Raw genomic sequence first — 16,177 nt, 5'->3', positions numbered from 1 at the left:
GGCGGCAGCCAAAAATAAAGCATTCGCTACTTTGGTGACGAATGTAACCCTGCGAACACCAGACACAGCATCCGTCGGGTAGGGCAATCAATACGAGAGTAGTCTACCCGCTCTTCTCTGTGTTTGATAGGGTAAATCCACGACCCCAGTTGTGCTCTCGTGGTCTTTCATTTGGGCAACTTTATAAACGTTAAGCTTTTTGCTAATGTTTAAAAACAGTTACCACCCTAAGCTTGGGCCCTGGAAGCGTACCGTTCGTTCGCGCAATGGTGACCTGGTTGGCACGGGGGTCAAATTGGACCGCACCAGAATGAGGATGGTCCAAAATTGGACCGCAACGACCATTGAAGACACTGGGTACAACTTCTACTAAGACCACGAACGTGAACCAAGCACCGCGTACGCATTATGCAGTCGCTTCCCAGTATAGGTTTTGGCTGTCAATGTGGTAGAAGCGTTATAGTGCTGGTGCTAAATTTACAGACAATAGGCATAGTCTCCTAGACCTCCGTACACGTATGCTTAAGATGAATCGGCGTATACAATCACAGAATCGACTCTTGATCTTGTTTTCGATGTTACTTTCCTTCAACAGTCACAACAGTCGTTATCCAGGTACAAAGAAGACAAGAACAACAAAATGCGAAGAATAAATATGACGAGAGGAGGGAATACAACTGACTTATCAAGGGAAGATAGAGACGACAAAATAACGTCGGAGCATCACCAGCGGTGATAATAACAACCAGTATAAGAGTTAATATAGCGTCCTATTTGAGGTATAGAGCCGACGCTAGACTTGAGTGCAAAGAAGAGAGGAACAAGAGAGGACGGCGTCGCACGGAACAGGTGATGTGGTGCTAAGGTCGGAGATGAGCAACGAGAAGAACAACTATACACATACGCTAACACACAGAAGAAAGAATGAAAGAGACAAGACGTGTTCTGCTATTCTGGAATCGTTCCTTCTTTCACTTCTTTAAGTCATCACACTATCTATCTAGTGTGTTTACACTTCTTGTTTAAGTCGGCTCGTAGGTGTCTGCTGTGTATTTTTAGGACGGTGACTAATTCACTCAAAAGGTCGAGGGCACAACGTCCACCATGCAGTCTCCAGAATAAATATCATCTGCTGTATAAGTGCATTAAGGAAGCCTATATTGGTTCAAATTCAACTATGCGATTCCGTCGTCGTGCTGGTTTGGATTAGAGATGTATGAACAAAAACAAAACAAAAAAAAAAAAAAAAAAAACAAAATTATCGTACTCGATCTTTTAATTTTCGGGCTTCGGCGGTGAAACACTCATTTTTTTTTTTTTTTTTTTTTTTAAAAAAACTGGTAGCAGGTTGAATCATAGGTCATAGGGTACACTCGGTTTTCTTGTCACTGCTCTAGAATGGAAAGTTATCTTTTATCATTGGCTTGATTGCTAGGATAGTACCTACCTAATTGGACAGCATTAAGCAGAAAAGAACCATCCATAAGGGGAAGGTTTGCCCACAGAATCAGGCATTAAAGGGGAAGAATATACCTAGATCTGTGTAATAAGAGAATGGTTCTTTTCTGCTCAATGCTGTCCAATTTGAAAACCAGCTTCAGACGTTATCATTGGCTTGATTGCTAGGATAGTACCTACCTAATTGGACAGCATTAAGCAGAAAAGAACCATCCATAAGGGGAAGGTTTGCCCGCAGAATCAGGCATTAAAGGGGAAGAATACCTACATCTGTGCAATAAGAGAATGGTTCTTTTCTGCTCAATGCTGTCCAGTTTGAAAACCAGCTTCAGACAAAAAGAAAAACAAGTAGATTTATTATTCTATAAAAATACACATTCAAACACAAATTTATTTGATCTTCAAAGGGCGTTACAAGGACATTATATCGATGAACAATCCAATGACCGTTACAAGAAAGGATGCAAAAAAAGGTCGAAAAAGGTCGTACACAGGTAGTTAACATAAAAAGGTTGGAATGTAAGGTTCAGGATTTTAATGATAATTAGGATGAGAAGCTAAAAACACGAAAGTCGAACCCGGGTCTTTCTAATGTCAGTCGCACTCTCGACCATTCAGTCTATATTTTGTTAAGTTTATGAATTAAATATTAGTTAATAAGTTTCTTAGGTTTGAGGCCATAGCGATGTTTCACTCCCTATGGACTTGAAATGATGGGCGTTTCATCGCCTTTTTTAGTGATGAAACATCTGCTACACTGGACCTCTAGGGTCTGTGTCGTAGCATGTCCCGTCAAAGAAATTTTGAGATGGTTACTAAAGGAGGACAAATGGTTTTACTGTGAGCCAAAACCTAAATTAAGATTAAAGTCATCTGGATTTCAAATGTACCCCAGAAACTCCGAAATTCAAGAATGCAAGGTTACTTAAACCAGAATTTGCCACTGCCAAATCTTCACGATGAAACCTACGAAGTACAAAATTCGACTTGTGTTTTGAGTTCTATTTTTACACACAAGATCCAATTACAATAATTATGTATATGCGATTAGGTACATTCTTGTAATTATGTAAGAAGATGAAATTGCAAATTTGTTTCCCCAAGCTCTAGGTACTTAAAGTCTTGTAGGGTTTCAAGATTTTGGAATTACCTAAATTTAGTTATTACATAGTTTATATTTATACTGTCAGCATTAAAATTTATGCTTCGGTAAGTACTCTCGTGGTTTATACCTGACGTCTTTGAAGAATCTTTAGTAAGGCTTCTTTCAAGAATCAATGAGACCATATATCTATTGCAATAGGTCACTATGGCTAGGGAATCACGTTTTGGCCCCCCAAATCTGTTGAACTAAGATACTTTACTCTTGGTCTCAAGTTATTAAAACCAATTCTTGGAGATTTGACCACAATAATAGTAGTAGCCTACTGCTGGAGTAAAGGGACTTTTCAGTCCTATGCGAGCAGTATAAATAAGCACTAGTATTAAGCACTAGTATACTATTTTATAGGTACCTACTACCTTTTTAATTTAAAGTCCCGATATTTATTTCTGCCTTGATTCAGTTTTTTACTGCCCACAATTCTTGCCAAAACCCGGAAAAAGTTGCTGATGGCCAGGACCTTCAAACTTTTATGGCCAGGACCTTCGAACTTTGTTGAAAAATAATAGCTTAGCAAACTTTTCGAACTTGAAAATAAAACTTTTTCTTCTCTTTTTTTGCCTTTAGACAACACAGGAATAAAATGTTCTGTGTAAAAAAGGTCTCTGTAAATTACTTTGGCCTTTCAAAAGAAAGTAAGAAAGTACCTACCAAGGCGTGAATATTTTAGAGGTAAACCAACTTTTTAGCCCGTCCTTCCTTTATTAAATTACAATAGTAATTAGTAATAATAAAAGGTACCTATAAGGGACGGACTATTATATTCGCTTTGGTGTCGTCCGTGTGTCTGTGTGTCTGACCCCATAGAAGGACTTATCCAAACCTAGTCGACCTATATATATATCAAATTAAAGGTCTTTTTACCAGGAACACGAAAGTGGTGGTGCAAATTTTGTTTAGAAAACCATAAAGCAAAAAACCTTTTTTTTTTGTGTTAAGCATAAATGCTTGTCACAAATATGTCGTTCCCCGCTTAATACACTAAGCTAAATTTTCGAATTGTGCTCGAACCACCAACCTCCAGATTCAAAGCTAACCATAACACCACTGGCGTTAGTTCTATTCTATTATTTTCTATTCTATTTTACTGTTCACTCCTGTTCCTAGACAAGTTCCGAAACAATAGAAATGTATCTTACCAGATAATTTAAAAAAGGTCGTCCCAAGATCTCACGTTTAGACTGACAGTATAGTTACAAACAATTTCGGGTGTCTGTAAAAGTTAAAACTTTCTGGAATTGTGATGGTTTTATTTCCAAGGAATATTATCTGAGTATGCAAACTATTTTGTGGTACTGTCGCATGTTTTGTTTACATTTCGTTGCCATGGTAACCACTTTGCTAGAAGCGGATATAGTGGGTGAGACATTAATTTTGAATGAATGAAATAAAAGGGGGAGGGGGGAGGGAGTTGTTGTTGTAGTTTTTTTTTACGACCCTCAGTATTGTAGATGGTGGTCAGTGGATTTCGAGGTTGGTGGTTCAAGTCCAGGGACTGTTATTTGTGTCGGGGATATGTAGAGGATCAAAGAAAAAGGGGGGGGGGGGGGGGGGTTTTTGTTGTTTTTGTTTTTTTTTTTTTTTTTTTTTTTTTTTTTTTTATGACCCTCAGTATTGTAGATGGTGGTCAGTGGATTTCGGATTTGGAGGTTGGTGGTTCAAGTCCAGGAACCGTTATTTGTGTCCGGTAGAGTATCATGGCTCAACACAGTTAGGTATAATAAAATTGTGGAGAATACTTTAATAATGTTTATAGGTAATACCTATATAGGATAATGAAAGTAAAAAAGAAGAAGAACGGAGAGAAAAGAAACTTCAAGAAATACAGACCCAGCACTCAGGCAACACAATTTCACTTTCAAAGTTATCAGTAGCCAGCCTAGTTAGCTTAGTTGGTAGTGCGTCTGCCTTGTAAGCGCTAGGCCGCGGGTTCGATTCCCGCCCGGGGCGGGGATAATGTTCGTTCTCGGAACGGCTGGCTTTCCTCCTATCCTGTCTTCCTTCTCTCTTCGATTTCGGGACGATAAGACTATGTTCGTTCTCGGAACGGCTGGCTTTCTCCTATCCTGTCTTCCTTCTCTCTTCGATTTCGGGACGATAAGACCATAGGAGTCACAGTTCCCTCTGTCAAACCTCTTAAAAAAAAAAAGAAGTTTGATATTCTCTCTTCGATTTCGGGACGATAAGACCATAGCAGTTACAGTTCCCTCTGTCAAACCTCTTTAAAAAAAAAAGTTTGATAGACGGAACTGTAACAACAAAGGTCTTATCGCCACAAAATTCAAGAGAGAAGGAGTACTTGATAGGAGAAAGCCAGCCGTTCCGAGAAAGAACCTAACGTAAGTGTCGTCCGTAAGTGGGAACACTCTCATTTAAATTACATTGCCTACAGGACATTCGGAAAAAAATCGGATGAAACTCACGACAAGTGGGCCTTTACCCTATTCAGAAAAGAATGGAGGAGGTACACACACTTTACCATACTTCTAATAACAATGTAACTTAAAGCCCCTTGTAATATCCGCAGGGTATTACGTGCTGTGACGTCACAATAAAATATTACCTCTGACGTCATTGCTCATTGTTGGAGCTGGAAAAAATCCCTCCCACTCCTCAGTGGGAGGATTTTTTTTGTGAGCGTCTGTGATGCGCTACAGGGGTTCTTCTCCTTCTTCTTCTTCTTCTTCTTCTATTTCTTCTTCTTCTTCTTGTAATGTTTTTGTTTTGTGCAGAAACAGTAGAAAGTAAAAAAAGTAAAGTAATACATAAAAGTCTGTAGGTACAAAGTATAAACAAGAAGAGGAAGAGGAGGAGGAGAAGGAAGAGGAGGAGGAGGTGAAGAAGAAGAAGGAGAAGGAGAGGAAGAAGAAGAAGAGGAACAAGAAGAAGAAAAGGATGAGCAGGAGGAGGAGGAAGAGGAGGAGGGCGAGAAGAAAACAAAGAGGAGGAACAAGAAGAAGAAGACGACCAACAACAGCTACAATAACAACAGCAAGAGAATGAGGAAGAAGAAGAAGAAGAAGAACAACAACAACAACAACAAGGAGAAGGAGAAGAAGGATAAAAAAAAGAAGAAGAAAAACAAGAAGAAGAACAAGAACCATGACCTATTGTGACAACCTGACAACTTCCTTTCATTGTAGCTTTTGTTCTAGTTCTCACTAAAAGCTAGCGGCTAAGTAGAATGTTACATGCTCCAGTCCCTTACGGATAAGCAACATTACGCGTGGTTGATATCTGGAGAGGTGACAGTCGGGGATATGCTCGACTTTACGGCGCACGAGACCAGTGCACCAGTCTCTAACGGGTCACAGAAGTTAAGCAACGCCAGGTTAAACTGGTAGGAGTTAAGCAACGCCAGGTTAAACAAATCACTACCCTAAATTTCAGCTTCCCATCTTTAGCCGTTCAAAAAATATTCAGGGGTCCCCGGACTTTTGAAACACTCTGTATTTATACTGTCAGCATTAAAATTTATGCTTCGGTAAGTACTCTCGTGGTTTATACCTAACATCTTTGAAGAATCTTTAGTAAGGCTTCTTTCAAGAATCAATGAGACCATGATGTATCCATTGCAATAGGTCACTATGGTTAGGGAATCACGTTTTGGCCCCCAAATCTGTTGAACTTAGATACTTTACTCTTTGTCTCAAGTTAAAACCAATTCTTGGAGAATCAATGGTTTCCCAAGAAAAAATACAGGAAATCTGAGGGTTGAAAAATTCCGGTAAAATTACACAAGTCGTTATGTTAATACGAAAAGTCTCCCCTCACACAAGACCGTGGCAAATGAAACTCTACAGCGCGGCAGCCTGTTTTCGAGTTTTCCAAGGTCATCTTCCCTCGCATTCTGAATTTGTGAAGCGCAACGGCGAATTTGATTGGTCGGGCGGGCGGTGGTCAAGGTTGATTTCAAGGTCATGTACCCCCGCACACTGGACTTAGGCTTTGTCGTCGGTGACGTTGGTTTGAACGGAGGCGGCAGAGGAGGAGTCGCTTTCCACGGTCCCGCACACGAGGGACGGGAATTTCTTGTCCAACGCTTGACGGAATTTCGGATGACTGTGAACCAAAGAAGAGATTTTTGAGAATATCGAAGAGCCGAAACATGTCGACCTTTTATACTGCATCGCAGGAAACATTCCTCTCCTGGGAGTTGAACCCGAGATATCCGGGCATGTAGAGAGTAATCGTTTACTTTCTAACTCTAAGTAGGCCTTCACTATCACGGTGTATCGGTCGAAAGCTATCATCACCATAGACCAGATGGACGTACAACCGAATAGAGACCCGAGCATCCCGTATAACTCACACATGAACGGTCCTGAGGGAGGAAGACAATCAAGGATGAAGAAAAAACTCCTGATATAGCACTCTTGGGGGCACGGTTAGCCCAGTGGTAACGCGCTTGCTTGCCATGCAGAAGGTCCCGGGTTTGAATCCCACCATCGACAAAATTTTATACTCGTTTTTCGATTACAAGTATTTCAATGGGTTACTTTCTGGTGTTCTCGTGTTGACCCAGCACCTAAATGGGAAGTCTAAGTGATAGTGAATGGCTGGCCTTACAAGAGCTGCTATAGCTGAAAGCTGAACACCAGTAACATAATACTCTTCACAGTTGGGGGGAGGGGTTTTTTCCCCACCTATGAAGAGTAGGTATAGGTTATTGGTGTTTTTTTTTCAAGATGAATCACATCAGAATCTATCAGTATATAGAAATTGGTAAGTTCAGGAAATTAGCCCTATATGGATCAAAAACTTCAGAAAACACTGACACTCGTATTTATGAACAAGAATGATCGTTCTTAGATCAGTCTCAAGTCAAAATTGACCAATCAAATGCCTTGAGACTATGCTTAGCACGAACTTAAGAGCCAGCATTTTGTTCATGAATATGGGTGTAAGACTTACCCAATGTCCAAGTCTCATAGAAGCAGTTTAGAACCATCGTGGGGGCCATGGAGAACATCATACAGAAATCAGAGAAGGCCAAATTGACTACCAGAATGTTGGACGGCGTCCGGAGGTTCTTGGTACACAGGAAAATGTAGACAACAATACCGTTACCAACCATAGACATGGTGCCGAGGCAGATCATAGTGAGACCGAGAGCTTGGTACCAGAGGGGATGCATTGGGGGGTATTGGTACCTGTGGAATAGATAGATAAGTAGATAAATGAATATATAAATTTGTGAACCAACCTCAGTGGTGTAGTGGTTAGCGCGGTGGACTTCGGATCTGGAGGTTGGTGGTTCGAGTCCAAGTCAAGCCATAAAATTTAGCGTGGTGCATTAAGCAGGGAACGACATTTGTGACAAGCATTTATGCTTAACACAATTAAAATTCCTTTTTTATATAAATTTGTGAAGAGGGGAAAAAAATTCTAGCTGGCCTAGTTAGCTTGGTAGGTAGCGCGTCTGCCTTGTAAGAGCTATACCAAGGGTTCGGTTCCCGCCCAGGGCGGATTTTATCCTCAACGGATAAAGTTCGTTCTCGGAATGGCTGGAAGGTACTAAATGCACATTATTGATATTACTGGTGGTATAAGTACTAATTTATTAGAAATATTATACGTTCCTTAACCTTAGAGATCCATAAACTGGTCCATTCAAAGCACTATCGCCAACAATATCTCTACCTAAGTACTTTCTACAAGTAAGTACGGGTATATCGAAAAGGCCACAATAAAATATTACCTCTGACGTCATTGCTCATTGTTGGAGCTGGAAAAAATCCCTCCCACTCCTCAGTGGGAGGATTTTTTTTACGAGCGTCTGTGATGCGCTACAGGAAATCCCTCCCACTCCTCAGTGGGAGGATTTTTTTTACGAGCGTCTGTGATGCGCTACAGGGGTTCTTCTTCTTCTTCTTCTTCTTCTGCTTCTCCTTCTTCTTCTTTTTCTTCTTCTTCTTCTTCTTCCTCTTCTTCTTGTAATGTTTTTGTTTTGTGCAGAAACAATAGAAAGTAAAAAAAGTAAAGTAATACATAAAAGTCTGTATGTACAAAGTATAAACAAGAAGAGGAAGAGGAGGAGGAGAAGGAAGAGGAGGAGGAGGTGAAGGAGAAGGAGACGAAGAAGAAGAGGAATAAGAAGAAGTAAAGGAGGAGGAAAAAGAAAAAGGAGGAGCAGGAGGAAGACGAGGAGGGCGAGAAGAAAACAAAGAGGAGGAACAACAAGAAGAAGGATGAGCAGAAGGAGGAAGAGGAGGAGGACAAGAAGAAGACGACGACCAACAACAGCTACAATAACAACAGCAAGAGAATGAGGAAGAAGAAGAAGAAGAAGAACACGACCAACGCGTCGTAGGAAACATTCCTCTCCTGGGAGTTGAACCCGAGATATCCGGGCATCAAGCCGGTGTGATAGTTGTAATACGATTTATACATATTTGTATTCTGAGTTAAGTATGTAGGTACCAAAAAATTCATTCTTGAAGTGGTTAAAGCGGTGGACTTTGGATCTGGAAGTTGTTGGTTCGATGACATACTAAGTAGGTACACTACGAGATATGAGTACACTACGAGTATAATTCAATTCTGTATTTTCCTTTAAAAGAGGAGAAATGGGCTTCAGAGGATGGAAAATTGTCTCAGAATCCGAAAGGAAAATTCCACTTATGTAGACAGTAATCGTTTACTTCCTAACTCTAAGTAGGAAAAATGACCTAATACCTAATAGTCAACTTTGACGAGCATTTGAAAACAACTTGCTAGTTGCCTTACCTGATGGCATACACGATCGGGTTGTAGACAGCGTTGGCCTTAGCGAATACCGATCCCCAGATGGTGATCAGAGGATTGATCTCAACCATTTCCAGGATACCACCGAAGTTGATCACCAAATACGGAGTCCATGCCAGGAACCAGAGGGAGATGGTCATGAGCGCCACCTAGTGGTGAAGAGAGACATTAGAAATGAGCTAGAGGCATTTAAAAAGGACGGTAATCTAGAGATCTTTAACAATAGATCCATAGTAATTGAAAAAGATTAACTATCAGTCTGTATGAGAATAAAGCCTTGTTTGAGGGAATTATTTTAAGAGTCAGTAAAACCGTGCGTATAACTGCAAACTAACTCAGTTTTTGCATTTATTTTGTCCGTCCATCCGTCCACCTATCTCTCTGCCTGTCTGTTTGTTATGCCTCGTCAGACTTTTAGGGGTCATGGTTTCCTCTTTGTCTGTCTGAGTGAGACGCACCTGGTACATACTGCAAAATTGACTAAAATACTGGCATGTAGGTCATGGTGGGGGGGGGGTCTTACCTTAGCCAGTTTGATTTCCGCGCTGGTGCCAGACTGATCTCCGGATCGCAGGGTTGCCACGTTCATCTTCTTAGCCTGCTCTCTCATTTGTTTCTCGTGAACAGATACAGCCTGTGTAAATGAAAGAAAATATTTTATTATTTTTTTAAGAGGTTTGATCGTCCCGAAATTGAAAACAGAAGGAAGACAGGATAGGAGAAAGCCAGCCGTTCTGAGAACAAACATTATCCGTTCAGGATAAAATCCTCCCCGGGCGGGAATTAAGGCAGATGCGCTTCCAAGCAAACTAACTAGGCTGGAATAAAAATCTTTGGAAGGAAAAGAAGACAATTGTTTTTAGGATGGCATTTTCTTGCTCGAAGCATGTACTCACCCGCACAATGAAGTAGTAAGCATAGATGATCAGAATGAGGGGGACAAAGTAGACGAAGAAACCGTAGAAGATGAGATAGCTACGATGATGCCAGTCCTTGGTCAGGTAGTCTGTACCACAGGCGGTCAGGTTGCCCTCTGGTACGTATCTGAGAACAGGCAGAGAAAGGGAACAAAATGAAAACATGAAGAAATGGGGACTCAGTGAAGATGATTTGCGCGACTGTGGATCCATCCAAGACGAGGCCCATTAATTATTATTATTATATAACACTTTATTGGAATTTTACAATATTTACAAAGAGGTACAAAAAACAAAATAACAAACTGATAAATTAACAAAAGAAAAAGCAAATTGAATAAAGAAAGAAAGAAAAAAAGAAAAAATGTTGAAAAATTCTAACTCAGGGGCGGGATTAATGCCTAGGGCATTCTCTTCCATCCAGGCCCATCTTCTTGTCTGCCCAAACGTAAGTGCTATCTGCAATGAACAAGACCTGAGCAGAAGATACTTATGCTCATTTCTTTATCTATACCATGATGTCTTTTATTAATTGCTCATCTCTCTAATTAATCCTCCTACGTAATGTAAGTATGCTAAGTTTATTCCTACATATTTCTGTTCTGTTCTCATAAAATATGAGAGAAAGAAAGAGCAAGATACAGAGAGAGAGAGATAAAGAGCAATAGAGCGAGAGAGAGAGATAGATAGAGAGAGAGAAAGAAAGAGCAATAGAGCGAGAGAGAGAGAGAGAGAGAGAGAGAGAGGGAGGGAGAGAGAGAAAGAGAGGAGCACGTGACATTAATATAAAAGTACATTATTATTTACCCGTAGATAGGTACCCTACCCACTAACTATTAGATGTACCTTTAGAATATAGAAGTAGGTATCTATTTAGCGTAGGTATGTACCTATAAAATCATTCCCATATTATACGAATATAACAGGTATAGGTACCTACTTGTACATATGAAAGTACCTGACATCACGTACAGTAATAATAAACAGAGCACAGTAGTACTGTCACAGTAATATAATATACCTATTGCTATCTCAATACCTATACATAGCTCCATTGCTACCTATTTATTTAACGTCTACCTGTAAAAACACGAGAGAGAGAGAGAGAGAAAGACGGAAAGAGAGAGAGAGAAGACGGAGAGAGAGAGAGAGAGAGAGAGAGAGAGAGAGAGAGAGAGAGAGAGAGAGAGAGAAAGAGAGAGAGAGAGAGAACGCGGGGGGGGGAGGTTCAACGAAAATTGAATTTTTATTGCTAGTTCTAAAAAATATTGTTCAGTAGGTATTATAGGTAATTAAAATCCATCAAAATAATAATGTTTTAATTAATTAATTAATTTAATTTTAATTAATTCAATAAAGCATTTATTTGTACAAATCTACGTTTGCTTGTTTTACAATTTTACATGGAAATTTGGACATATTATCAATACAGAATTACAAACACTGTTATTAAAAAAAAAAATAATATTAAAAAAAATTATTGTCAAAAAAATAAATAAATAAATAAAGAGGCAATAGATCAAACTCAATTGAAGTTCTTGTTCTTGTTGCAAGGTGAACGGTTGATTGAAATGAACTTACCGTTCAGAAAGAACAGTTCCGTTCAGGAACGAACTTTTTCAAAGAACAAGTTCCTACAGTTCGTTCGTACGTTCTTTTCCCATCTCTAGCAGTAATGAAAATTCACAAAAACAAGATGCAGACATATTGTACGTAACTTCTTGTCGATATCTCTAGGTAGGTATCTCTACCTATCTGTTTGTACAGGGTACACAGTTGGTAAAAAAAGTTGAATCCTTAGAAGAAAAAAAAGTTAAAGATCAAAATCGTAAGAACAAAGCCAAGAGTTCTTATTTCCATCTCTAAAATATTTTCAAGCATAAAAAAACCCTTGTGAAATCCTCCTTGAAAAGTGAGAAAAATTCTTCGTATTCTAAGGCGACTTGGATTACACCAGAGCTTCTTTGTAGCCCTACCTTTGCATTGCTTTTCTTTTCAATACTTATTCCTTAAAAATGCTGAGGGATGTAAGGGAATTCAAAACGATTTGCTAAAAAGACTTCTTGGAATTCATTTCATTTCAGAAGCATTTTTTCTACTTCTGTTTCCGAGTGTAGGTATCTAATTCTTGTTTGTTTGTTTTTTTTCTATTTATTCTATTCGATTTCCATTTTTTTCTATCTCTTCTATTCTATTCTACTTGGTAGGTACTATCAAATTTTCCATTATCAATCTGGTTTTCACTTACCTTAGTGAAGAAATAAGAAATGTGTTGAAGAAGGATCCGTGTTGGTATCACACAAACAGAATTTAGGCACAAAATTTAGTGGACACGAAAATAATTCGCTTCCAAGGAACAGAGGATCCAAAGGAACACAAAAGGGCAAACACAAAAAAATTCAAGTTGGGGAAATAAAAAAATTGGTAAAAACTAAAAAAAGAACTTAAAAATGGGAGATCAACAAAAAGTGTTGATCCTTTATGTTTGAACTAAAACCATTTATGGTGACTAGGTCGAAAGCTTTTGTGGAAGCGATGATGATTCTTCGGCTCAAATCAAGTGACTCGATTGGTAATTGGATATCCCTGGGGTATTTATAAGAGATGCTACCCACACTGGTCCGTCAATGGCGATGCAGTCAAATGGTCGGGCAACGTGAAAGTAAAAATAGACAGCGAAAAGAACAAGAAGAAAACGAGGGAAACGGACGACGAAAAGAATAAGAACTAGAAGGAAAGGAGAGAGGAATTGGCGAAAGGGAGGGAGGAAAACGTGAGAAAGTTCACGAAAAGTTAGAGGTGATTGCGAATGAGCGAAAAGGAGAAGAGACAAAAGGATGCCGAAGTAAACGAGGAAAAGTTCAAAGAAAGACGAAGGATAACCACGAAGGGGAAAGAGGGAAAGGTGAAATCGCAAAGAAAAGTGAAAAGAGGGGAAAGTATAACTACAAAGAAAAGCGAGGGAAGAGGTGAAGTTTGTGGAGAGAAAAAAGGAAGGGGGAGACTTGAAAAGCATGATTTGATTAATGAGAGAAAAATGCATAAGAATAGGCGAGGAAAGAAAGAACAAAGTAAAACGTAAAGCGACTGGGAGGAGGAGAAGGAGGAAGAGGAGGAGAAGAAAAATAAATCTGTGCCTCAAAGAAAATCTTAGAAACCCTAGAAGTGACAACTTAAAATATAGTGAGCCCTTTCGTGTCCGTGAATAACAAACAGGTGTAGCTGAATCTTTCGAAGAATTTGTCAAAGAAAGACTTCAAGAGAGGAAAATTGAGTGTATCATCCAGACTTTCAAACAAGGGAAAAAGTTACTCTAGTGAAGACTAGGTAACTTTGGAAATCTCCATGTCAACAACAAATGAACAAATATACCAAATCTTGTTTACACTGCTGGGGTAAAATGTGTGATTGAATTTAAAGAGAACATGCATGAAAGTTCAAATCAAAAGGAACCGAGTATGTATTATGCCCTTGATCGAGAGTTGATAGCGTCAACCCTATAATAACACTGGTCACTGCTTGTTTGTGCCAGTTCCTTTGGTAGCAATATTCCACGGATGTGACTTCTGCACAAGTACTGATCTGAGTGTTAGTGGTGGGCATAAGCTGTGCACCTACCCCATAGCTTTTATTTGGATCTGGAAGTTTCTTAGTTTGAGTGGTTAACAACATTATTTGTGATGAGCATTTAAGTATGCTTGACACAATGAAAATTCCATGTCAATGTAAATGATTTTATCATGCAATCTGATCATACATTCACATGGTAAGAAAATAATTGTAACATGTGTACCACAGTTACCACACTCTAGACGAGAGCATTTTGATGCAGATTATTGCATAGGAAACCTATACCTACCCTGCATATAGGTACTGTCAGAAAGAGACTAAAAAATTCCCTTCACTCCCATCGACTAAGTAAGATCTTGGGTATTTGGGTACAGAGTGTTTTGAAAATAAAATTTACATTTTTATTGTAGAGGGAATTGTAAGTAAAGCTAGGTGTCTGCTAGCAATACATATTGTGCAAGTTGGCTTTCGTTTAATTTTCCATGTGTAGAGTGTATCATCCAGACTTTCAAACAAGGGAAAAAGTTACTCTAGTGAAGACTAGGTAACTTTGGAAATCTCCATGTCAACAACAAATATACGATATCTCGTTTAGACTGCTGGGGTATAATGTGTGATTGAATTTAAAGAGAACATGCATGAAAGTCCAAATCAAAAGGAACCAAGTATGTATTATGCCCTTGATCGAGAGTTGATACAGTTGATAGATCATCACGAAAATCAAAATGAATGTTTTAGTTGAAAGCGTAAAAAAAGGAGATTTCCGACGACATTGTCGATGGTGATCTCATACTCACAACCTACTAAAAGATTATACAGGTACAACTTTGGCAGTCCAAGTAAAAAGATGTATTTTCCTCCCGCGAACCTTTCGGAAACGCGACCGATTCCATGCAATGGCGCGCCATCTTGGATTTCCTATGGTTTAGTAGAGGCTCCATTTCAGTTTCCAAAAAGTTCAGGTAGTTTCCCGAAAGGAACTCTAAAACTGGGTCCCGAAAGGAAAACTAAAAGGCTAAAACACCTAAACTCTAAAACTAGGTAAGTGACCTCCCTCGTGAAAGAAGTGAAGGGAACAAGGAAAATATTTTAAATAGATAACTTCATTACGATGTCTACCCAAACTTTAGTGCAAAAATACATGCAAAAAAATCGTGCACAGCTCTTACTCAAACTTGGAAATTTCTAGAAACTTCAGGGAAAAATTGGACGTAGAGGTTTTTTTTCATACCAAGTCAAACTCAAATCGTGGACCCAGCCATAACATAATAACATAGAATAGAATAGAATATACCTTGTTTTTATCCTTGAATGAGACTAAAAAGTCCCTTTACCCCAACAGTCTATACAAGGTTTCGTGTATTTTATGGGTTTAACGACTTAATATAGGTCCTCTTTTCTTTTTTTGTCCTCTTTGTGTGTGTGTGTGTGTTTTTTTTTTTTTTTTTTTTTTTTTTTTTTTTTTTGCCTAGTGTCCTTTTTGAGTCCTTAATAACAATAAGAAGTCCTCAGAAACGTGTATATAGGATATAGGTCCATATTTCTCAAGAAAACGTGACAAAAAGCAGAACACATGACTCAAAATATTAATATTCCTCCTCAGTATCTATGAAATACAACATAATAGGTATGTATTGTATCTACACTCTATGTACGTATTGTAGGTATCTACATATAAGAAAGTAGGTACCTACATATACCTACCTACCATTCTATTTATAGCAGCTAGTTGTATTTACTACTTGGGTACTTATTACCATAAGTCCTCACTAATTAAAAACAATGTGAGCTAAACATTTAAATAAGTAAGGATATCGCTATAATTAGGTATCTCTACAACATGTGACAACTTTGAAAAACTAAATTGCAGTTGCAGAAAACTTGCAGGGATGAAAATGTTGCTCTGGGATGTGTGGGCTACCTAGAAAGGACGGAGTGAAGAAGGAGAATAAGGAAAACAACAAGAGGGAGAAGAAGAAAGAGAGGGAGAAGAAGAAGACGTGCCACTGTATTCTAGGCCCGATCAGACTTGCAAAGCCCCCATGAGGGTCCTTTCAAGGACTTGGTTTCGCCATAGCTCCTTTACAGTTTGTCTGTTATGAAAATCTTTGGTGTTCTTCTTTCTCGCCATTTGCCGTGCTCAGAAGCGGGGTCGGAGTCTTTCGTCAGCCTCTCAATCAGCTCTGGCCAGGGTGATTGCTTTGGGCTGAAATTTTTGGTTTGGCTACAATTTTTTTTACTAATGCCCTTCACACTCAACGTCTGTCATTTCTTTAGCAAGTTTTTTTTTCCAGTGTTTTGTTTTAAGTGAGCTCGTCCACCC

The 16,177-nt window shown here is 39.1% G+C and overlaps 2 protein-coding genes across 2 annotated transcripts in view; both read right to left on the bottom strand.

The window, feature by feature from the left end:
• The window catches only part of LOC103516912 (rhodopsin-like), a 12,822-nt gene extending 3,809 nt beyond the window's left edge, over positions 1 to 9,013 (bottom strand). The window contains exons 1-3 of the mRNA XM_008481902.2: positions 8,921 to 9,013; positions 7,535 to 7,826; positions 6,737 to 6,944 (exon numbers count right to left, since the gene is read on the bottom strand). Of these exons, the coding sequence (XP_008480124.1) occupies positions 6,737 to 6,944; positions 7,535 to 7,826; positions 8,921 to 9,013 (593 nt within the window). The remainder of the gene's footprint in view (positions 1 to 6,736; positions 6,945 to 7,534; positions 7,827 to 8,920) is intronic.
• Positions 9,014 to 9,345: 332 nt separating this feature from the next.
• On the bottom strand, positions 9,346 to 10,497 carry LOC103516911 (ceropsin-like). The gene is made up of 3 exons (XM_026829185.1): positions 10,264 to 10,497; positions 9,891 to 10,001; positions 9,346 to 9,516 (listed from the first exon to the last, which is right to left on the bottom strand). Exons 1-3 carry the CDS (start codon positions 10,495 to 10,497, stop codon positions 9,346 to 9,348), a joined length of 516 nt encoding a protein of 171 aa, XP_026684986.1.
• Between the last annotated feature and the right edge of the window lie 5,680 nt (positions 10,498 to 16,177).

The sequence above is a fragment of the Diaphorina citri genome, unplaced genomic scaffold, assembly GCF_000475195.1.
Source record: "Diaphorina citri unplaced genomic scaffold, Diaci psyllid genome assembly version 1.1 scaffold1698, whole genome shotgun sequence".
Classification (NCBI taxonomy): Eukaryota; Metazoa; Arthropoda; class Insecta; order Hemiptera; family Psyllidae; genus Diaphorina; species Diaphorina citri.
The sequence above is the reverse complement of the archived record's forward strand: the minus strand, read 5'-3'. Positions and strand labels throughout refer to the sequence as shown.

Bases quoted from the DNA above. Each gene is read 5' to 3' on its own strand.
- LOC103516911 (XM_026829185.1), bottom strand. From the start codon at position 10,497: ATGGATCCACAGTCGCGCAAATCATCTTCACTGAGTCCCCATTTCTTC. The intron at 10,002-10,263 runs GTGAGTACATGC...TCATTTACACAG, and splicing joins CTTACTACTTCATTGTGCGG to GCTGTATCTGTTCACGAGAA. The intron at 9,517-9,890 runs GTAAGACCCCCC...CTTCACCACTAG, and splicing joins CGGAAATCAAACTGGCTAAG to GTGGCGCTCATGACCATCTC.